Source organism: Gymnoscopelus braueri (assembly GCF_963280865.1).
Source record: "Gymnoscopelus braueri genome assembly, chromosome: 8".
NCBI classification, from domain to species: Eukaryota; Metazoa; Chordata; class Actinopteri; order Myctophiformes; family Myctophidae; genus Gymnoscopelus; species Gymnoscopelus braueri.
In genome coordinates, this window is record NC_137609.1 from 44900140 (window position 1) to 44924821 (window position 24682).

General features: G+C 40.0%; 2 protein-coding genes across 2 annotated transcripts; one reads left to right on the forward strand and one right to left on the reverse strand.

The window, feature by feature from the left end:
* Positions 1 to 376: 376 nt before the first annotated feature.
* LOC308090872 (complement factor B-like) lies at positions 377 to 16522 on the reverse strand (the record flags this gene model as incomplete). Its single annotated transcript, XM_080436145.1, has 18 exons — positions 377 to 550; positions 960 to 1009; positions 1190 to 1319; positions 1564 to 1753; positions 2032 to 2118; positions 2821 to 2959; positions 3148 to 3262; positions 3698 to 3810; positions 4087 to 4227; positions 5399 to 5509; positions 6270 to 6398; positions 6641 to 6791; positions 9855 to 9994; positions 10960 to 11043; positions 11961 to 12137; positions 12816 to 13001; positions 13309 to 13389; positions 16519 to 16522. 18 exons carry the CDS (start codon positions 16520 to 16522, stop codon positions 377 to 379), a joined length of 2202 nt encoding a protein of 733 aa, XP_080292271.1.
* A 4375-nt stretch (positions 16523 to 20897) lies between these two features.
* Positions 20898 to 23937, forward strand: ndor1 (NADPH dependent diflavin oxidoreductase 1). The gene has a single exon (XM_080435704.1). It carries the CDS (start codon positions 21029 to 21031, stop codon positions 22808 to 22810), a length of 1782 nt encoding a protein of 593 aa, XP_080291830.1. The 5' UTR covers positions 20898 to 21028; the 3' UTR covers positions 22811 to 23937.
* The last annotated feature ends 745 nt before the right edge of the window (positions 23938 to 24682 follow it).

The window sequence follows — 24682 nt, forward strand, 5'->3', positions numbered from 1 at the left end:
CTGATGAATTTGTGCGAAGAAGAATAATCTTTGCAATTTCAATAGGGCTTCGCACTAGTGCATTGCTCGGCCCTAATAAAAATCTAATCAAAGTAAAGTGAAATAAACTTGCCAGCCTCCCTTAAAAAAAGAAAAGAAAAAAACATGGCTTGTGAGTTTAATTCATATTTCTTTATTGTTTACATCATTGTCAATGATTAACAACTACAGTAATAACCAAGTACAAAGACTTGTTTGCTGATGGTGAAAACAATTGTGTATCAGACTAGCATGCCTATAGCATAGCCAAATGCTGAAAGACCTTGAAAGATGTGAACCAATCAAATACAGAAAACCAAATAAACACAACAAGCGACACACATAACAGTCAATACATTTAGTTATCTAAAAACTTGATTGGTGCATACTCAAACTGGTCCTCGTCAGCAAGTATTCCTTTGAGAAAAGTGACAACTCTGAAAAGATTGATGTGGAAATCTCTGGAGGTTTTGTTTGACTTCGGTAGTCCAGTTGTACACATGTCGTGTACTCCCCAGCTGACCGCTGCAACCTGTGCAAACTTTATCATGAGTTCAACACTAGATTTTCCCCAATAGGGAGACCAGCAGTGCACAGATATAATTTCAGATAAAAGTGGGATGTTTCTCAGATGTTTGCCAGATTTTACACTGACTGTCACTGTATGGTCCAAAACAGATTATTTAAAAGTTGTTTCACTTAAGTCCTATATACTTTATCGTAGGATAAATAGTGAACATAACTGACCTGCAAGCTCACGTGAGCTTGTAGATCATCTATTTTCACTATATGCCCAAAATGTTGACGTCAGAGTTAATTAATGTGGTTAAACTTTTAAAGAAAAACTTAAACTGATACATGTATATGGTCCAAAACCCACGTTGCCCCCGCTACCCCACCATTTTCTGATATGACTCTAATATACATGAACAGTTGCTCACCTGTATTATGCGGCGCTCATACTCCTTGAACACAGCACCACCAGAGTCCCCTGTGGCAACAGATTCATAGATACATCAGATACATACACATACATACATTTTCTGTTTTCTTGATTCAGAAATAATACATTTTAAGAATCTTGAACTACGGTATAGGTAAGTGAACGATACACACAATATGCTGTCACATTTGCACGTGGTCTGGAAATGAGTATAATAATGGATCAAACCTGGGCATGCTATGTCATCTACATAAGGGGTCTTGCCACCAGTGCAGATGAAGTTATCAGTCACAGCAAGGGTGACATCCTCTGCAGTTACTCCATAAGCATGCTCTGCATTTTGAATGCAATCAACTCTCTGCATTGGAGAACAGGACAACAACAAAGGTACAGTTAGCGTATGAGCACATGTGCACATATGCTCATGTATGAGTACAATATACAGTATTTATAAGGCATGTGAGGCTATATGAAAGCGTACACAGTGAAATCCTCAAGTGTTAATTTAACTATGAAGACAAATGGAACAAAATGCACCCTAACGAGTCCACTGGTATTTTACTGTGTACTATAATGTGCAAAGTGTAGGCACAAAAACTCACATTATCACCAAGCTTGGCATAAACATCTTTTTCCTTTAGACCACCCTTGACGGTCAGGAAGGCAAGTCTTTCAAGTTCTTTGTTCAACAATCGCTCCTCTGTATTAAGAGAATGCATATAGTGTTCACTAGATGGGATAGCATGCAAATTATTTGATATCAGATCAGATAAAGTGTATTGATCGATGGCCCTGGGTGGACATTGGGTCACTGGCGTCACATCAGGCAAGGTATAGATAATTGTAATATTGTAGTTTTACTTGTATTATGCTATCAAAAGTAAAACTACAATTGGAGATAAAAAATTTGTTAATTATAAGAGTTGTTGTTTAATGTAATTTAGTTGTTATTCTGAGTTTCTTCTCTGATTTATCTACAATTGTTGTGAAGCTCAGCCTCTTTGTGCTTGATGAACGATAAAGTTATTGTGACATTATGGTGTTGTGATGTCTTGGTGGGTGACATGTACTGTACGTCACCTTGTTGCCTGCAGGTGGAAACACCAACCAGCTTCAGAGCATCACTGGTTGTCTGAGTGCAAGGTATGCAAATGGGCCTGGGAATGATCATGACATAGAGAGGCTGATACAAACATTAGGAAACTATAATATAATATGTAATGTCCCATTGGTTGTTCAGCTGGGATATTGCCCTGACCAGCGTGTTCTGGTTCGGGTACCCAGCCTTGGCTGGATTACTGCATGGGTGAAATAGGCTCTCTCTCACTCTCTCCCTCCTCCCTCTCTATCTCCCCTTCACCTCCGTCCTGGTATATACCCATTTGGGCTGGTATCGGGTATGTCCATATTTTATAGTCGACTAAATCTACAGTTGATTAAAATGTATTTTGGCGGTGCTTTGATGGCGTCGTAATGGCTGATTTTACACTTGGTTGCATGCTGAAAATAGCCGATCTACAATCGTGGCTTAGTTTTCATTTAGTTTTCGTCAGTGAAAAAAGGTAGTCGACGAACATTATTCATCATAGTTTTAGTCGACAAAATCAACACTGCTTTGAGGCCTGATAATCACTCTCTTGTAGGAAAAACTATCTCACGTTTTGTCACATTTCGCACCCGTTAACATTGAAACATGAAAGTACCATGTAATGTATGTGCATATATATATATATAATCTATATTTATATATATTTATATATAAAATCTCTCTCTATATATATATATATAATCTATATACTGACATCTTAATTTGCTGGTAATTCAAATAAATAAATGTCATAACTGTTGCAAATGCTTACCTGACTTGAGAGGAAAAAATGACTTTTTTTGTCAGTTGAAGGAGAGCCACATCATAGTCATAGAATTCTAACACTCCTTGATTCACTCTTTTTTTAATATCGTAGTCTGGATGAGGGTAGATTTTCTTTACAAATCTAGCTGTGAGGGGACAAGATCAAGAAAGAATGTGCATGTTACAGCTAACAGAAATGTTTAGGTTACGCTAATCCTGGCAAAGAAATCAATTAGCCACCAGCAGTGAGCTAAACAAATGAATATAAAATACAATCCACAGTATGAATGTAGAGATTAAGCGTAAAGGAAAGTGAAAACATGTTACATATTACCCTGTTCATCACTGAGGTAAACTTTGATATCTTCAGCTTTATCCTCAAATTTGATGCAGTGTGCAGCAGTCAAGACAAATCTGCTGCTCACCAGAGAACTAAGGCACTTCCGTGTCTAAATAGAACATACAGGATATGTCAATTTAACATACACTGTGCATACAATAAATATACTGTGTAGCCTGTCTCTTATATATCTTATATTATCTGAGAGTGTACAAATGGAACCAAATGGACCATAGGGTCCATTTGGTTCCATTTGTACACTCTCAGAGTTATGGGGGTCCTTGAATTTTTTTTTTTTTGAGAAGTACAGCATCAACTGAAGCATTCAAAATACAAAATAATTTATCACTGTAAATGATATATCATAATGTGATACATTATGTGGTATCGTAATGTCATACTCGCCGATACCGATACCAGTATTTTAGGCTGTATCGGAAAGTTTTTCCGATACTGATATCTGTATCGGAACAACTCTAACTGCAACTTATGTACGACAATACAAATATAACAAAAAACTATAAAATGTAAAAGTGTAAACTACCCCAATAGTAATTTCCGCATTCCATGGATACTTGTACGCTGCCCATTGATTGTCCCCATGTTCACCACCTTTGTCAAGGTAAAGACCACATAAACCTTCAACCTCTGTTTCATCTGCATGAGAAATAAATAAATCAAACACAAGAAGGACATCAGGTTTAACTTGAGAAAAGTTGATTAACACGAATCACGTTAAATGTATGAAGTTTATTGGAGATGCAATATGCAGTATAAAGTATACATTATTGCGTGTGTGCGTGCATGCGTAGATAGATAGATAGATATATAGATAGATAGATAGATAGATAGATAGATAGATAGATAGATAGATAGATAGATAGATAGATACTTAGTTAGTTAGTTAGTTAGTTAGTATAGCAGAACACTCACCAACGATGTCGTCAAAGGTTTTGTCTAAGTTGCCGACATTCACTAGTCTGAAGTAATGTGGTTCAATGCTCCCCTCAGGTGCTGTTAGAGGCATGAGGTCTTCATCAAATACTGGCTCTCCAATGGCGAAAACATAAATGTCTGCAAGAAACAAGATAGTTGCCTAAATTAAACACAACATGAATGCAAGGCTTTACACTGTAAAGCCTTGCATTCATGTTGTGGAAACACAACCTAAAGTTTACAGGATGTGGTTAAAACAGTACAACACATTAGGTGGTCCACCTAATGTGGTCTGATCTACCAGCCTAGTCTAGTACCTCTAGTGAAGCCCCAGAGGATCATTAAAGATCCTTGTCACCCCACTCTGTTCATCTGCCAAACGGTGCCGGAGCATCGGGTCTACATCCAGCAGACTCTTTCCAGGCCATAAGACTTTCTGAACTCAAATGTTCTTCCACTTTTATGTGTGTGTGTGTGCGTGTGCGCGTGCGCGTGAGTGTGCGTGTGCGACTGTGCGACTGTGCGACTGTGCGACTGTCCATGTGTGATCCACAGAGTAGAGTCTCCATGTTCATCAGGACAGAGAGACAGAGAGAGAGAGAGAGACAGAGAGACAGACCGACAGACAGACAGACAGACAGACAGTATACGGTATATATGTATATGTCTAGGATTTGATTTGTTTTGTACTTCTCGTACGACAAATTATGAAAATATGTGATTTACAAGCTCACATGTTGCATCACAATGCGTATTTTTTGCTATTTCTGAATTTCTAAAAAGAAAAAGAAAATATTTGACAAATTGTGAAAACTTGCCCAAAATAGGGACATCAGGGTTACACAATCTACGTCACACCACCGATCCGACCGATATGCCCATATATGGAAGTATCAGAGGCACCCAGGGGACACATGCGTGAATCGGTGTTGTTCATCATAATTTGTTTGGGAATCAAAAAAGACACATCTAATAATACATGGTTTCTGTTGTGTCTGACATCGGTGCATATTGAAAATATACATATCCTATATGCATTTGACCCGGTCTCTGTTGTGTCTTACATCAGTGCATGTTGAAAATCAAATCTCCATATACAGTAATATACTTTTGGTTTATGTCACTGACCCATATATGTGCATTTAACGGGGGCTATATTTGCATTTGACAGGATTCCCTGGGGCCAAGGGCCAAGGGCCGCGGTGGTCCACCGACCAACCAGCCCACCCATTAGGCAATTTTAATATAGGATTTTACTTCTTTAACGTTAAGCATAAAATGAAAAACAAAACAAAACATTGAACCTCACCAAGATATTCTTTTCTATTTTCCTCGTCAAGTTGACCAGCTTTGTTGTGGTAGATCATGTCTTTTATTGAAGCCACAGTGGCTTTAGGTGAACCTCCCACATTATATCCACCTGCGAGGAACAGAAACCAAGTTGTCACGATGATGCAAAATAACAGATTTGCTGAATAATAAGGATTGTAAACAAATAGCACTACACCCCTGGTAGTACATTTTTGTGAATCGGTGTATGCTGCCATGGACAAACAACTGTTGCTTGTGTGATATAAAGGTTTTATTTAGGCAAAGCGCTAACCATGGTCATCCTTGTTTCCCCCCCCCCCAAGGATGTTGTCAAACAGTTGCTCCAACTAAGCTCAAAGGTCTTTACACACCGGGGCATGGCAAATAAAATAAACAATCCGAAAATCACTGTACTGTAGTTGATGCCTCATGCATACAGCTTCGACCTTGTTCTCAATAACAATTGCGGCACTTTATCACCGCATAACTTGCGTTCTGTGTGGATGTACTCAGGACACAAACAACAGTTTGAAAGAATATATTCGGGCATATTAATCACACGGAAAAGAGGCCCCTGGTGTGGTTGGACCTGGGCTCCCCTCTCTGAGCTTGGCACCTTGGCACTCCTCACCCCCTCCCATACCCATGCTTTCAACTGCATGATTGATTTTCCAGTGCAAAATCACTTCTAACTGCATTTTGGCTAAATGGCTGTTAAAACCATCTGTATCCATGCAAAAAGAAAATTACCAAAGAGGACAGGGAGAGCTGTCTCTCAATAAGAGCTTGTTATTGTAATTACCCATGTTTATCAGAAGGGGTGGATAATTAAATATAGTATATATACAAGTCAGAAAGTCTCAAGTTACCATCAGAAAAGAGGAGGATGACATGACGATGCTCTAAAAAGCCTTCTTTAGTGTTCTGCTTTATCCATGCCATCCTTTCCCTGATCGTTGTAAATGCCGCATTCAGGTCTGTCCCAAGATCATCTAACCCTGAGACACAAATGTGTGACACACACACACACGCACACACGCACACACGCACACACACGCACGCACACACACACACACACACACACACACACACACACACATACACACACACACACACACACACACACACACACACAATTTAAGGGGTAGATGTAGGACAAAGTTGTATTATAACATTTGAAACAGCCATTTGTGAAAAAATAACATTCTGAACCATTTGGTTAAATGTGTTCTTTACTCACCTTCTTCTATTTGAAATTTAGCTACTTCATCCCGGACAACGTCAAGTGTTGGCTTGTTCGCACCAAAAAAATCATTTATGTTGACAACCTCTTTAATGTTAGAGGAGAAGAAGAGGATTTCATAATTGGGAGTGACGGAAAAAGAGGAAACCTGCATAGACATGAAAGATAATTTGTTTGTTAAACAGAATACTGTAGATCTGTGCTAGACAACATTGAATGCATCAGAACATGTGAATTAACATCTGTAATTATCCCAAAGTCTTTTGCAAAATCATCAAAATGAAAGTCAATAGGGCTATGTATGTTTAAACGTCTCGTGTGACATATAGGGCTTTATTCTGTGGCACGCTATACCCGTACCCGTAAACCTACCCACGATTTTCTACCCATTACCCGTTAAATACGGATAAGGGAGTTGGCGCTGTCCCTAAACGTTATTCTGCACCTGCTATACCCGTTCCCCATTATGCAGACACCGTTATTTGCGGGTGGAGGCGTGCCTGTGGGCGTGTTGTTGCTATATCCCCAAAATTGCTATTCTGCCCACACACAGGTGTGGCTTTGGGAAAGCGCACAGCGGATTCTAAAACCACCCGCAAGAGCGCACAGACTGCAATGGATTCGTGGAGACGGCCAGGGCGCACAGTGCGCACCTCTCTCTACTAGGCTAATATTGTCAACACATTTCTGTGATTCTAATTTTACTATAATCAGCAGAAGGGAAGGTGTCAATTCCTTGTGTCAAATGTGTTTATATAAGATTATAGTCTATTTAAAGAAGACAATTTGTGCATCGCGCAATGCAATGCTCCAATTTACACACGTCAGTTTTATTCATCGATTACGCAGGAAATAATTAACTGATTACAAAAATATAAAATTCTCTCTAATCAGTAACATGTAGGTGATACTTATGTCTATCAAATGTGGTTTTATTGAAAGGCAATCAAAGTCCAGAGCTTAGAAGCCAAACATCGGTGTGTGTGTTCCATGTTAAATCTCCACAGTGCGGCTGCAGAGTGGTTGCCAGAATTTGCAAGAAATAAGCAACCAGGTTTATGAAAACAAGCCCAAACGAAGCGACTATAGGCCACATGAGCACTTCAAACCTATATACAGTATGTCGTCCATGTGCATATTTATATTTGAAAATAGACGATCTACAAGCTCACAACCATTCTATCATTATTTACAAGCAACTTCAGAAAAACAAGCCCAATGTGGCTTATAATAATCAGACCAGGCAACACTGCAGACAGGGAGATAGGAGAGCATATATTGGATTGGGGATAATGGCTGGCGCAGTCTTCTCTTAAAGGTAATGGCATCTGGCACAGTGATTGGTTTTATCATTGCAACGATGATAAACCAAACCACACCTATGCATAATATAACGGGTAGCGCAGGTGTTTAGCGGGTAAGGGAGGTGTCCCAGAATAGCAACTTTTGCGGGGGAACGCCCCTTGCCTAGTCCTAAATCCGATATTAGTGGCTTTAGCAACTTGAACCTGGAATAGGGCCCTTAACCATAAATGTATCCAAGGAACGTGAATAGACCCCTGCCAGCTGGTGGTTGGTGTGTGACATAGTATTTAGCAAAGATCAACAACTTTAAAACAAATGATCAATCCCAATACATTCAAGACTGACTGTATACTGTATACAAATCTGTGAATATGTTGGGAAATACATGTTTGTGATAAAGATGGAGTGGAGACAGTGATAAAGATTCATGTTTGTTGTTTTTCAGAAAAAAAGTTGACTATATCAGGGGCACGGTGGCGCAGTCGGTAGTGCTGTCGCCTAACAGCTAGAAGGTCCTGGGTTCGATTCCTGCTGTGGGGGCTGGGGGCGTGTCTTCTCCTCCGCGTCATCAACGCCCATACCCTAGGTGGTAGTGATGTGCGGGTCGGGTTTTTTTTTCATGACCAGCCCCGCCCCGCCACGGAACCCAACCCGCCTCAACCTGCCCCGCGAACCCATATATAAATCTATGGCTCAACCCGCCCTGCGACCCGCACCTATAATTCTGTAAAATCATGAAGGTTAGAAAATAATCTTCAAGTATACACCCCAAGTGTATTCAAACTGTTGTATTGTTATTATTCCTATTCTTATTAGGAATAAAGACAAAACAAGAGCATGTGATTTTTTCTTTTTTTTTTGGCGTGTGAGAGCGGCTGACCCGCTCACCCGCAGCCCGCATAATTGCCTCTGAAGTCCTGACTCGACCACCCACGCCACGGGTCGACCCGCGGGTTACGGGTCGGCCCGCTTATCACTACTAGGTGGGGTTGGTGAAAGGGCCTACTCTGTGTGGAGTTTGCATGTTCTCCCCGTGTCTCTCAGGGTAGTTAATACCCTCACAAAAACATAGTAGTAATCCTGGTCGCTATACCGCCTCCCCCGTGACAGCCGGGGCGCCTGATGGAGGGGAAGGGAACTGGTTGGAATAACGTGTTGCTTCCACGCGCTACGTCCAACCAGGGAAACTCTCCCCTGTCAGGTGACAAGAAGGTCAGTTGGCTCTCATGCATTGAAGGAGGCATGAGCTCGGCCCTGGCCTCCCTAGGCTGGTGAGGGGAGTGTAGCGCCCAGGATCACTTCGAAAATTGGCACCGGGTGAAAAATAAGGGTTACAAAATCGCGGGATAAAAATGTAGTTGAATGAGGCCCAGTTTACGGAGCTAGTTCAGGCCAGGCAACTCAAGGGATTGTGCCATCCGATCAGGTGACTAGTCACATGCACTCTTCTCCTGGTCGGTGGGTTATAAGTACTGCTCTGCCTACCTGTTCATTCTGGTTGCGCTGTTCCGCAGCGCTGACGTGCCGACGCTGCTGCTGAGATCCTGCCGTATCTGCTGCCTTCGCTTGCTGCGTATGCTGCTAACCATGAAGGTCATCCCACCCGCCTCCCCGGCATCCACCTGTAGGCTCTGTTTCTAGATCCCCATGGGGGTTAATTCATTCCCTGTAAATGCTATTTGGCATGTAACATTTATTAAAATGTTATTCTTACAGGGAATGAATAGGATTCAGAGACCTGACGCCAAACTATGCTTCCTCATGCTTTCTATATCCATGCTCAAGCTTGCTCAATAAATATATATTCTAATCCAATCCAAGGGTTGTCTGACTGAACTATGTTGCCTCCCCCTGGTCAGCCTTTTTGTTCGGAATAACGTGTTCCTTCCACGTTTCTTACATTCACCTTGGTAATAAGTTTGGTAACTGCCGCTTTTGCTTGTTCAAACTCTTTTTTTTTTATGCTTGCTGAAACGTCCATGGCGATGTAGATGTTGAGTGTCCCATTTTTTGGTATCCTGATCTTTCTCCCCTCTTGCGTGTTCTCTGAAAAACACAGACATATAATTTATTTGGCATTTTTATGCACTGACTTTTTCCCTGTCATCAAAAGAGGTATTGTTTAATTATACATCTGAAGAAGAAAAAAGCTTACGCCCTATTTCAAATATAGTGAAAATAGCATATCTACAAGCTCACAGCGTGTTGTGATGTGATGGGCTTTGTCCCTGCCCCTGATTATTAAAAAAAATCTGTGTACTCAATTAAAACTCTGTCCATTCTCATCCTTTCCAATACATTTTCATCTTTAGTGGGTTGTTAAAATTTTACATGGGCACTGACCCCTGACATGCTGGGACTGAGGAAGCTGGTCTTCCCAGGAAAGTGATGAAGAGTTTTCTTTTTGTTTGTTAGTTTTTTCCCCAAATTTGAGAAAAGATGTGTCAACTCTGATGCATTTTATTTTTCTCCTCAGTGGGTTGGCGAACTGAATACAAGAACGCTCTGTACAACAATAGTCGGACCTGATCAAATCCGGCGACCTCGGAATGGTTGGACCCAGTCCCATTGACCATTAAACGCTGTTTAATTTAAGCTATGCACGTAGTTGGGGCAAGCATGCCTGGTTATGGACTAGTACAGTATATATAAAATGAAATATTAGAAATTCCGAGGCCCGGCCTGGATTGCTGGCGTAGCGGTCCAGGCACCTAGGCTCAGTGTAGCCTAACAGTGTTTCGGGGGTTCGAGTCCTAATCCCGACGGCTTTGCATGTCACTCCCTCTCTCCCCATTTCCTGTCAGCCTACTGTCCTATCAATAAAGGCATAAAAAAATGTAAAAGAAATTCCGGGGCCCTGGTCAACTGAGTATGTGCGATGTTTCATCCAAATCCAATCATACATCTAGGAGCTCTGGCTGCTACGAACATACAGTAGACACACACGAGGACAAGAGTGATTGACATGTTATGACATTTATGTTGCAGGGAAAATGGTTCTAAACACTTACCAGGTTCCAGTTCTGTGAGGCTTTCTTTGATTGAAGTACCAAAAGCTTCAGAGACTTCCTGTGCAGTATCATATGTATGTTTGTCTGTAACAGGAGCAAAGTTCACATACAGTATAGGTCTAGCCATGATTCTTTTTTTTTTTTTACAGATTTAATAAGAGTTATGTTCGGTTCCGTTATGTTAGGTTTTAATACTCTATTGGATTGAGTATTTTAACCGGATTGATACTGCGACAGCAATTTTGACATGAAGTGCTTTTCACCTCTTGTATGGCAACTCAATTTGAATGATTGCATGTAGTAATCACTGACCATGGTCAGATGTCAATAAGATCTTCTTAACGTCTTAACCTCTATAATTTGCAGATATGTGTATATTTGTCCTATTTGGAAGATAATCTAGCTGTAAAGCTGTAAACATCAAGTGCTGTATAGGTTGAACAGGGGACTTCCCCTTTAACTAGATATATGCAGTGGTGGAAAAAGTACTCAAATTCTTTACTTAAGTAAAAGTATCAATACTGCAATATAGAAATACTCTGTTACAAGCAAAAGTCCAGAATAAAAAATGGACTTGAGTAAAAGTACAAAAGTATTGGCATCAAAATGTACTTAAAGTACCAAAAGTAAAAGTACTAAAATATTTGAAAATAGCAGATCTACAAGCTCACAACGCGTCGCGATGCGACGCGTTGTGGGCTTGTAGATCGGCTATTTTCAAATAGCCTATGTATAAAATAAGGCTAAAGTGGTTAATGTATGTTTTATAATATAAAAATGTATATCTGAAAAGTAACTAGTAACTTAAGTTTTCAAATAATTGTAGTGGAGTAAAAGTACAATATTTGCCTCTGAGATGTAGTGGAGTAGAAGTACTGAACTGAAAATTGGAAATACTCCAGTAAAGTAAAAATACCTCAAAATTGTACTTAAGTACAGTACTTGAGTACGTGTACTTAGTTACTTTCCACCACTGGATATATGATATCTTACAGACTTACAATAACAAGCAGGTTCCAGCCCAGTCCATTGGCCATTTTCTTGACACACTCGTTCACTCGAGCCCACTAGAATTAAGTTGTTATTGCAGCTGTATGTCACCTTGTCATCAATGTCATATATGTGCCCAACCTTCACGGATCCAGCTGGGACACCAGGATCAGCACACGTACTGTCCGCTGTGGAGAAATACAGCATATTTTCACTGTACATCTGTTATAATCTATTGTTGTTGTGGCTTTCTATTTATCTGCTGCTTCTTCATAACGCATAATAATAATTATAATAATAATAATTATTATAATTACTATAATTCTACATACAAATAACCAATATTAAGCAATAATAAGCAATTTTCCAGGCTACATAATAAAGAGAAGGTTCCAGCTACACGTGCAACAATGTAACAAATGAATTCTCTTTTCCATAAAATAGCTGATCTACAAGCTCACATTCCGTCACACTTCAATTTCCACTTTTAGTTTTTGTTTTAAATTTATCTTAAATATTTGACTCTTTAATGGTTATAACCTTGCTTCAAAATAAATAAATAAGTAAATAAATGAAAAAAACAGCAGTAGGAAGGATGATTAAAAGTCAATGCTGACTTGCCAGGTAAAATCATATCACACAACTAATTTGTATTATTATGATAAAATAATTGTTATAAACACAGATACAGAGAGAGGGAAGGAGATATAGAAAGAAAGAGACAGACACTGTATGACATAGTATATACTTGAAAATATACAAAATATTAAACATATTTGAGGGACATATTTCTTTGTCAACTTGTATTGGTAACTATGTTAGTATATTTGTATTCACTAAGTATTCACAGGCTGTTTAGGACTTACTATCACGGCCGCATATAGGAGTTTTTCCACTCCACTTGCCGTTCGATTTGCAAACTCGAGAAGCTGAGCCACGGAGTGTGTACCCAGACCAGCATTCATATGTTGTCTCATTACTCACATAGAACTTCTCCTCAGGAGGGTAGACACTGCCTTGCTCCAGAACAGTTGGGTCAGGACATTCGACCACTGAAAAATAAACAAAATCACAATAAAACTTTTGTAGAGGTTTGGTTGTGTAGTTGCCTTGCCATGATGTAACTCCAAATATTGGCAAGATATCTTCAATAGTTGTTAATAATTGTAGATCCAATAGAATAAATGGTAAAATCCTCATTTCTAGAAAGACGTGGCCTCAATCGACACTTACATCTACATGTCTGACGAGGACGGGATCTCGGCTTCGGTAGCCAGGTACCAGTGGGCTGACATAGGCGAGACAAAGCAGGGTATGCATAGTAATTTGGGGGGCATTGATAGTCCAACTTGCTGTTACTTTTCAGTCCATTGGTCAGGGTGTAATGACCTCCTTCAATCTGAACATTTTCTTCAGTGCAGTTCCGGTCTGCTCCGCCACCTTGAAAACAAATTCATTGAGATGATTATGTTTAATTCTTACTGTTGTTGCTGTTTTAATTCAGATCAATAATGGTTTGTCTTATCTCATTCAAAGTTTACCATAGAATAGAAAATGCACAACACAAACAAGGCAATACAAACTAGAAAAAGTGCTCCTCGGAGCACAAGTCTCCGCCAGGTCAGGTAGGTTATTATGGCCTCCTGGTGGCGCTATAATAGGCCAATGTGAAAAGGGTGCCATTTATTCCTAGGCTGTGCACGGCAATCGGACACTGCATGCATGATTTGAGGCATTTTGTTCTAAAAATGTGTTTTGCTAATTTTGACCTGCTGGTGGCGCTATAACATGCCAATGTTAAAAGGGTGGCATTTGTTCCTCAACGTAGTGCAAATGTGCATTCAAAGTTTCACCACAATCGGACGCTGCGTTCATGATTTGCGGCATTTTGTTCAAAACGGGCCACTCCTGCAAACATTACATGTCAATGTTAGCCAATCAGGATGGAATATGAAAAATCAAACAGATCCGTCTTGATCACATGACTATAGAGATCATGTGTACCTATTTGCGTGAAATTTGGATCAAATCTGAAGGCTTAATACCAAAAAAATTGTTTTACATAAGTCTGCCTCCTGGTGGCGCTATAAAAGGCAAATGTGAAAAATGCAGGGCAAAGGTTTTTCCTTGGCCTCTAGAGAGTGTGCATACAAAGTTTTACACTGATCGGTGCAGTTATAAGTAAAAACACGAATCGGCCTGTTACAGCGCCACCATGAGGCTGATTTGAACATTTTCAAATGGCATTTCTTCCTCGGCCTAATGGGAATGTGTGAGCAAAATTTCACGGAAATTGCATGCTGTGTTCATGATTTGAGGCATTTTGTTCGACACGGAGTACTCCTGCAAACTTTGAAAGCCAATTTTGGCCAATCAGGATGGAATATGAAAAATCTGAAATTAGCCGTTTCTTTTAATGACTATAGAGATACTGTGTACCGATTTGGGGGATTTTTGGCCAAAATCTGTAGGAGTACTGTCCAAAAATGTGTTTTGCAAAAAGCGGCCTCCTGGTGGTGCTATAACAGGCCCATGTGAAAAATTTGGGGCAGAGGTTCTGCTCTGGCATCCAGGGAGTGTGTGTGCACAGTTTCTCTGCGATCAAGCCAACGGTGCCAGAGATTAGCTGTACACAAAATGACAGAATGACGGACGGACACACGGACACACGGACACACGGACGGACAGACAGGGTGTAAAACATACTCTCTCGCCATGCCTTTCGGCCTGGCGGAGACAATAATTAAGACGAAACGAACGAAATATAAAACAACATAAAATACACAATCAGTTAACGGTCAGTAAGTTAATAATTACATAACAATTACAACATTTACATGCAAATTTCACAATTTCATAACATTTGAACAGTTAATGAATTCCGTATTTTAATCCCACAGTCCCACATTATTATATTATTATCTTACTATCCTACTATAATTAAGGAAACTTCTGTCATCAAGGAAACCTCTGTCATCAAAACCTGTCTGTTACGCACGATTCTCCTCAGTGGCTTGAGCAATTGATCTGAACTTGCACACGGGCATTGACCATTAGCATATCGTCGCTGTTGGGCAGAAACCAGCTGACTACGTTTTTGTGCTTTCCCCTTTTTTTTCATAAATCAACGCTATTGAACACCCTGAGTCTGTGTGTTGGTTAACAAAAAATATTGAACCAAAGTATTAAAAAGCGCTTCTGACGAAACCTCCTAACTCATTGTGTCTACAGTGTACCTGTTTATCAAACTTAGCACTGACGCTTATGTTATGAAAACAATTAATGCTATTTCTAAAATCTAGTGTTTTCTGAGGAGAGCAATGTGACATGAGTTCATATTGCATTTCTCTCGCTAGTTCTACTGAAACTATGTGAACCCCTCTTTGCATAAGTTATTGTAATATTTAAAGTCCTGCTTATTATTGTAGGCCTATAAGCAGTGTCATGAAGCATCAGGGAATTAATTCACACGTTGTGATGCATTTTGAGCTTGGAGATCCATTGTCACCTATTCTTATCAATGATGGACAAAACCTCCTAACTCCACTTGAGCTGGATTTGGGTAAAGTGGTGATAATATAATGACACATGCAAATATCTGACAATATATAAAGTCACAACACCAACTTTGATGGGGCAGTGTTGCTTTGTTTTAAAAATATAAAGTTTTCTTCATTTCCTGAGAAATGAACATTTTGGAGTTAGCTGGTTTCTCCCCGACAGCAGAGATATCCACACAACCACGACGCCTGTTTCTCTCTTTCCTTTTAACCACTTAAGCCCTATACTTCCTTGTATGATGAACAGCAAAAATAGCCGGTCTACAAGCTCTGCAGTATGAGGTGTTGAGACCTTATACTTATATGCTATTTGGATTTTTAGTAAACTGTAATTGACTAAAGCCTAGGATAACTGGAGAACTAAGCAGTGCACTCGAGAGAATGGGGCCCGTTTTGGGGCCATATCCATATTTGCACAGGGCCCACTTCGTAAAAGTGCCCAGTTCTTTCATAGCCTATGCTACCTCTTCGTAAAAGTGTCCATTTCTCCTGTAAACTTGCAAGACGACTATTAACTTTACCACCGTCTGACAATTCAGCTGTTTTAGGCCTGCTTATGGATGAATTTGTCAGTCAGCTTGGCCTGTGGGATGTCTGGCATCTTAATCCTCCATCAGGAATACAATGTATTCCCCACTACATGATAGGACCAGGCAGCACACCTCATTTTATGCTATTTATTATATTCAGTCATTATTCTTCAGAATATGACTGAGGCCAACCAGTCACCTATAGGCTTCCATGCAACTTGATAAGAGGCTTTCAAATAAGCTCACCATAGCAGATTGTCTCATCGATGTCTTTTTCACTGTTGAGGGATTTGAGACTAGCTTGGAAGTTAATAGTTTAACATATTATCTTTGCTTTGCCATTATCTTTGTAATAATATGTTGGATTTATATTAACAACAACAACAACAACAAAAATCCCACAAGAATGTGGCGGCCCCCCTGTAGTAGGCTAACTCTGAGGACCACCTGCTCTAGGCCAAATCACGCTGGTAGGCTACCCATTGTTGAAGAGACATTGTTTTTGTAAACTTAGGGTGATTATGGCCAACTGAACAGGCTCTTAATAATTATGTATTCTTACCCTGTCATAGATAGCCTAAATTGAAAATGTAAAGTCCAATATCACAAGCAGATATTCTACAGAATATTCAATAACACAACCTGCTGATAAATGTATAGGCTATAGGAGTTTCAGCTGTTTCAATAGGCTATAGTTGTTTTTCAATCTGTAATTCAAATTGGATACTCATGTTCAGAAATTATTTGAAATAGCTAGTCACTGCCGCCATCTATGGGTGAAGCAGAGTAAACTAGAATGCTATCTGGCCCTAAACAGAGAATACGCAGTGGCAGAATACCTGAGCACCGTGACTGACCCAAAACAAAGAAAAATCTTAACTAGGTACAGACTCAGTGAGCACAGTCTTGCGATCGAGAAAGGTCGTCACAGGCAGACCTGTATCCCGAGAGAAGACAGACTATGCACCCACTGCACACAAAATGAAGTGGAAACCGAGCTACACTTCCTAACCGTCTGTCCATTGTACCAAGACATCAGAGACACATACTTCCCACAGATTACAACCACACACAGAGATTTTGAAAACATGACCAATGACAAAAAACTCCCATATCTGCTGGGCGAAGTACAACAATGTGCAAACACAGCAGCAAGATTCGTGAGTTGCTGTGATAGGAAAAGGATATCAAACGGAACACAACACCCTAAAGACTAATCATTGGGTATATTCCGGCACTATAACTGCACCCAGTGATCTTGGTACATAGAAATTGATCTATTGAAGATTCTGACTTTCAAATGTACATATTTTTGTTTTGATTGTATTGCTGTATTGTTGTATTATGCTTTCTGCTTTGGCAATGTAAACGTATGTTTTCTCATGCCAATAAAGCCCTTTGAATTGAATTGAATTGGGTGAAGCATAGTAGTAGTAGTAGTAGTAGTAGTAGTAGTAGTAGTAGTAGTAGTAGGCTAGTAGTGGTAGTAATAATAATAATAATAATAATGATAGTAATAATAACATCCCTCTTAATCTAGATATTCCCGTAAACTTTTTTATTATCACCAAAAGATTCTTGCAAAGGAATTTGCCCTCTGCCTAGAAGAGTATGCCTATTCGTTTTAGGATTTATATCAAGCTACAGTATGTATAATACTTGAGTAAAGGCAATACCAGAATGTAGAATAGCCTAATCTGTTACAAGTCAAAAGACCTGCATTCAAATTGTACATGTGTAACAGTACATAAGTATTGCTATCAAAATATAGTTACAGTGCCAATCTTGAAAGTAAGCCTACTCAAAAGGCCCATTTCAGAAGTGGATTGTAATTAGTAATGCATTGATGTGTTCATCACCTTATGTTGCAGCTGGTAAAAGTGAGACTGATTATACGCAGCTGGATAGACTAATACATAATGATGTATCAGTTTCTGCGTGTTTTGTATTAATAATCTAAATCAGCAAAGTAGGCTAACTAATAACTAAAGCTGACAAAATAATTTTAATCGAGTAAAAATAACAACATTTGCCTCTGAGGTGTGGTGGTGTCATAAAAAATAAACAAAATATCAAACAAATTAAAAAACTCAAGTAAAAGAATTACCTCAAATTGCGTAGAGTACTCAGTTATTTTCCATGACCTGACTTTTAACAAAATGTATTGTATAGAAATTGGTAGCGCAAGATGACAAAATGCTTATCAAGCTTCAAAGGCTTTTGTAAAACTAGCAAGGAGTAAATATTCAAACTGTGATATTGTTCGCAAATAAAAACTATACCAGTATTATAATGTAAACTACATTTTCCTTTCAAGTATGATCATGATACGTCTTGGAAAATATGAATTATTCTAAACAAAAAACACAATCAAAACAAGACAAGCTGCTGTCAAATACTGACATAGGCCTAATCAAGAGTTTAACACGGTCTACCTGTAATAAATACAATATACTAAATAATCTTTAGCTAAGTTTACTGCATAATGTAGTGCAAATCAGCTCACCCATAAACTGAAGACATAATAACAGTGCAGTAAACCAACACCAGTCAATGGAGAAGGCCATGTTGAAAATGGGATGATTCCACAAAAGACAAAGATGTATTATCAAGAGGCAGTGCGAGTGAGAGTAAATAAAAGGCCTACCGCTTTGTAACTTATTAACTATGAGTAAACTAATACTCATATGGTAAACAGTTCCCCCCCCCCCTCCCCCCGAACTGTTTCCGTACATATTCTTTTTTGTTTTTTGTTTTTGTTTTCAAACTGTTTATATGATGTTTTGCATAGTAGTGTATATTTGTCTGTCATTAATGTTTAGATGAATTGAATACAAAGGACCCCAATGGAAACAAGCCATAGACTTTCTTGGGTTTAAAATCCTCTTAGCAGAACTTGTATTGAACTGTACTTTCCTGTGCTTTTTTTTGGCAAACTGCTAATAAAGTATTCAATCAATCAATCAATCAATCAATCAATCAATCAGTTTTCACCAATTGTGTCGCCATTGCAGGATTCCGCTTCATCATTTTAACTTTCTGATTGACTGAACAGCCTACTTTATTGGTGATTTTTAAAGGTACATAACAGTTTTTTAATTAATAAAATGTAATTTAATCTGTACGGTAGAGTATATTAATACAATATAACTTATACAATTGTTGTGGTTGTATTTTGTCTCCCTGCTCTTCTATTGAGACAGTTAGTGTGTGAAAGGTCATGTCTCACCTACTGTATAGCCTACACAGGATCTGACACGAATTCTGACCTGATGGTCAAGATTCAATGTATCCCCCGAGCAAAATTTAAGAACATGCTGATGATGTACAACTAGTAGACTACACAAAACCATTGAGAACCATTGTATCTGAAATGTGGCAACACTGGCAAGCCTAAAGAACTTTCAATATTAACCAACGAATCATGGGTTTTTCTTGTTTCATCCGTTTTTTGTGAGTGAACTTAAGGTCATATGTCTGATAAAATAAACTATTGAGAAACCAAGACAAAGTACAAACAACCTCGTCAATTCCCAAACCCCAAGCTCAGTTTTGTTAGTTTTCCAGTAATGATTAATTGACCTGCACTGCTCCTTAAATGGATGCTGTCAGTGAGCTGGATGCAATCCTATCAGGAGGGCAGAGAACAGGTGGTGGAGGTGAACGACTATGCATGCACCTCATGGTACCATAACACCACAAAGGCGAACTGGTAAGGCTACTTCTTGGCCTCAACATCTACAACTCATTTAACCCCTGCTCACTTTGCTAGGGTCGGATGGCTCAGGCCAGGGTAGAGGACAGACTCAGAGTACAGCAACTTGCAATGGGCCTGGTCTACAAGATACACGACTACACCACAAAGACCCATGTACACCTGTCAAAATACTTCACAAACGTCAATTAAGTCCACAATCACAACACCAGAGGGAGGTCCACTAATCACGTCCAACCCAGATTTGGCTCTTAAGGGGTTAAATTCGTTCTCCTGCTATGCCACAATAATGTGGAACGCCCTACCTACAGTTGTATAGGAGTGTGAATCCCTACTCTCCTTCAAAACCAGTCTTAGAAAAAGCTGCCTCGAAAAGGAAAGCGGTTCGAAACTGGCCCCTGTAAAAGTCAAAGCCTAGCCCCCCCCACCTGAACTGTTTACTGTACATCTTTTTATTTTTGTTTTCAAACTGTTTATATGATGTTTTGCATAGTAGTGATTTGTCTGTCATTAATGTTTCGATGAATTGCACAAAGCACCCCAATGGAATACGTTATAATATCATAGAGTTACAAATAAGTACTGTATAAAGCATGATATGCGTCGTCTACGACGTGTCACCGAAACAAAAACAACACGTCACGGATACATACGACACGTTGTGAGCTTGTAGATATTATTATTATTGGTCGTATTATTGGAGCTAATATTTGCCTTGCTGTGACGTTTAAAGTTAAACATTTCCTACACCGGGAAATTTACGAGTAAATTTGATTTGAAATGGATTCACTATTTTTTAGTTTTGTAATGTATGCGGTTTGTTAAAAGTAGAACTGCGGAATTGTAAGACTGTTGATAAATTATCTTCTAAACTGGGATCAGTCAGGGATCAATTCACTCTGCAGGTTGCTGATCCGGTCCTGGTGTTGAGCGGATACGGAAACCTTATGTTCATGTATGTGCTCGTGCGAATTACCGGACACAGTAGGAGGTTTCTAGAGCGGGTCGTAGCAAGGAGCAGTAAATAGAAACAAGTACTGGGGTTTTCAGGCGACGGACGGACGGGCTGGGATTGGCTAGTTGGTTGTTACGTAACCGATGACGCATGAAAAAGTGGACGTCAATTCACTCGATGTAGGACCCCTCAGCCGCAGCATTATCCCCATGGTTGAATATCGTGATATAAGTCTGTGATCCGCAATATTATTGGCATTGAAATCAACTAAGGAACTAACCAAAACGAAGGATCGGAGAAGACATTGAAGAAAGTCAGAATGTCAATCCCAACGCTGCTAGTTCTCTACGGGAGCCAGACGGGTACAGCCGAGGACACTGCACATCGCATTGGGAGACAGGCACAGAGGAAGCGGCTGCACGTCCAAATTTCACCGCTGGATAGCTACAATGTAGCTAATCTAATCTCCGAGCCTCTGGTTGTTTTTGTGTGCGCCACCACTGGTCAAGGAGACCCTCCTGACAATATGAATAATTTCTGGAGGTTCCTCTTCAGGAAATCTTTGCCTGCTGGCTCTCTGTGTCAGCTAGAATGTGCAGTACTGGGCCTAGGAGACTCTTCCTATCCGAAGTTCAATTTTGTAGCTAAGAAGCTTCATAAGCGCCTTGTGCAGTTGGGTGCCGGCATGCTGCAGCCAGCTGGACTGGCAGATGATCAGCATGACCTGGGACTAGATGCTGTGGTTGACCCATGGCTCAGATCATTTTGGGAGAGAGTGTTAGTTCTGTACCCATCACTTGGACACGTGATTCCGTTCAGAGAAGATGAACCACTCCCTCCAAGGTACATTTTCCACTTCGTAGATGATGTAAAAGAAAATCCAGATCACATGTCTCCAAAGCGACAAATGGTGCCTTCACAAATCCACCCCTTCCCAGCTAAATTGGTGTCCAATCCGAGAGTAACAGATTCCTCCCATTTCCAAGATGTGCGGCACATTGAGTTTGACATTACTGGCTCCAACATCGAGTTTTCTGCTGGTGATGTGGTGATGATGCATCCATATAACACACAAGAAGATGTACATACATTTTGTCAGTTGCTACGATTAGATCCAAATGCCCAGTTTACTCTAACGGCAACAGACAGTAACACTACAGTTCCAGCTAGGTTGCCCCAGCCCTGCACAGTTGACCACCTGGTGAAAAATTTCTTGGACATTGCTGCTGTGCCACGCCGCTCCTACTTTGAGCTGCTGTCCACTTTTGCCACCAACGACCTGGAAAAGGAGAAGCTGGTTGAGTTCAGCTCTGCCCAGGGCCAAGATGACCTGCATGACTACTGCACACGGCCGCGACGCAATGCCCTAGAAGTGTTGGCAGACTTCCCTCACACTGCTGCAGAACTGAAGGTAGACTACATCCTGGATCTGTTCCCTGAGATCCAGCCACGCTCCTTCTCCATCGCCTCCTCCCTCCTGGCACACCCCAACCGGATCCAGATCTTAGTAGCTGTGGTACGCTACAAAACCAAGATGCATAAACCTCGCAAAGGCCTCTGCTCCACGTGGTTAGCTTCGCTGGACCCCGCACATGGGGAAGTATATGTGCCTTTGTGGGTTAAGAAGGGAAGTTTAAGGTTCCCAAGCAAACAGGAGACGCCTGTGATCATGGTTGGGCCTGGAACAGGAGTGGCACCCTTTAGATCAGCCTTGCAAGAGAGAGTAGCTCAGGGCAAAACTTCTAATGTGTTGTTCTTTGGCGCTCGCTCTGAGTTCAAGGACTATTTCTTCCACTCAGACTGGCAGGACATGACCATGGCTGGACATCTGACCTGCTTCACTGCCTTCTCGCGAGACCAGGAGGACAAGATCTATGTGCAGCACCGTGTCAAAGAGCAGGCTGAACTCTTGTGGGACTTGATTGCAAATAGGGGTGGCTGTTTTTACATAGCAGGCCGTGCCAAAGAGATGCCGGCCAGTGTGCGTGAAGCACTGCAAGAGGTATTTAAGCAAGGAGGAGGTCTGTCCTTGGAAGAGGCAGACCAGATGCTGACCACAATGGAGCAGACGGGTCAACTCCAGAGTGAGACCTGGTCCTGATCACTAGGGAATCACTAGGGCTGTCATGATCTTGAACATCAACATTTTAGTTGACGATTAATTGTCATACAAATAATTGGGATTAACGATTTAATTGTGTTTTTGGAAATGAACATAAAAAAATAGTTTGACTTAATAATTAATTGATAACTGAAATTTTACAAATAAATTACTGATAATGACCTGCACCAATTATCAAAATAATGTAGTATGGTTAAAACAGGCCGTGCATGTTACAAAATAGTGAAAATAGCTGATCTACAAGCTCACGACAACGCATTGCAGCATGTGAGCTTGTAAATGTAAATGATTTCATACAGATTATGAATGGAAATGATTCTCACAATTATGCACAACAATTGACGACAATTGATGAGATTGATTATCTCAAATAATTGCGATTGGGCGATTATGTAATAATTGTGACAGGACTTTTCTTGCTCTGTAGGGCTGGACAAAATCAAATATCACAATACTTTTGACCACATATTGTGGCGATGACAGCTACTGGTGCTTTCACAGAATGTATACAGTGATATTTTTTGATAAATAACAATCAGTAATGCCCCTATAATAACTAAATGGCACTGGTTAAAGGAAAATAATAGAACAGATATAACGGTCAGGTATTCAGAAAATTACATTACTGTAATGCAGCCTTTTAAAGCCAGGAAAAAAAAAATGCTTATGCCTTATCACAATATTGCGATGTCCAAAATCCCAGATATCTAGTCTCCTAACACGACATTGATATTATATTGATATATTGCCTAGTCCTACTCTGCATTATAATGTTGATTCCTCATTGTTGTTTAATGTTATTATTGTACTGAATTCCACTTGTTGCCTGGCAAACCTGCACCCCGCACTGCCTCTGTGGTCAAGGTTTCAACTTGGCTGGTGGTGTTGATTTATTGAATACTTTATTAGACAGAAATGCAAAGAGCACGAGGTACAGTCACACATTAGGCTACAAGGATAACACAGCTTTATGTACTGTATCTGGTGATGTGTGTTCAAAAGGCAATTGAAGGGATCTCTAAATCACATTTCATACAATTTACAAATATACTAGTATAGCATACATGCATTCCATCCACCCCTACAACCTGTTAAATGCGCTTGATTTTGAATATTGATTGATTGATTATTTATGTGTAACATACAAAAATAAAGTGTGCATAAACAAAAATACACGTTTTTGTACAGTCAGTGCGTGGGAGATGGACTAGTCTTTTTCTTTTAGACGATGTCTTTGGGAGCTATTGCATTGCAACGTTTATACATTTTAACACATGGTTAAATATATTATACACTAGCTAAAAGTTTTAAGAAAAGCCTGGTGACACGAGGTGACCTCTGGCTGAATTACTTTTAAGTTTGTTTATAATGAACAATTGTTTTAGTCTAAAACAAGAGTTTCATTATTAACAAACGTAAAAGTTATTCAGCCAGAGGTCACCTCGCTTCACCAGGCTTTTCTTATAAAAGCTTGGTGTCTATTTACTGCTCAGTACTCAGATCCGGTCTAAAGCCCGCCTACTGTAGAGTGACACATGGCTCGAGACGCGAAAAAACATACTAGCTCACGAACAGTATCCGTATCCGCCCTAAATCTGCAAACTGTCTCTTTCTGCGGAAGTGACGATTAGTGTTGCCATGTCTGCTTATTATTAGTGACTTTGGGCTTCTTTTTCTGTAAAGTTGCTTGTAAATATTGGTAGTTCCGGGTCGCGTTTTTTTTGGCTTGTTTCTAAAGTGTAGTTGCTTATTTGGACTTTGTAACATTTTTATTTAAACCAATGGTGGTTCTCACATATTTTCATGTCCTGGACCCCCAAAAATATTATGTATTTGTCCCTAACCCGTGCG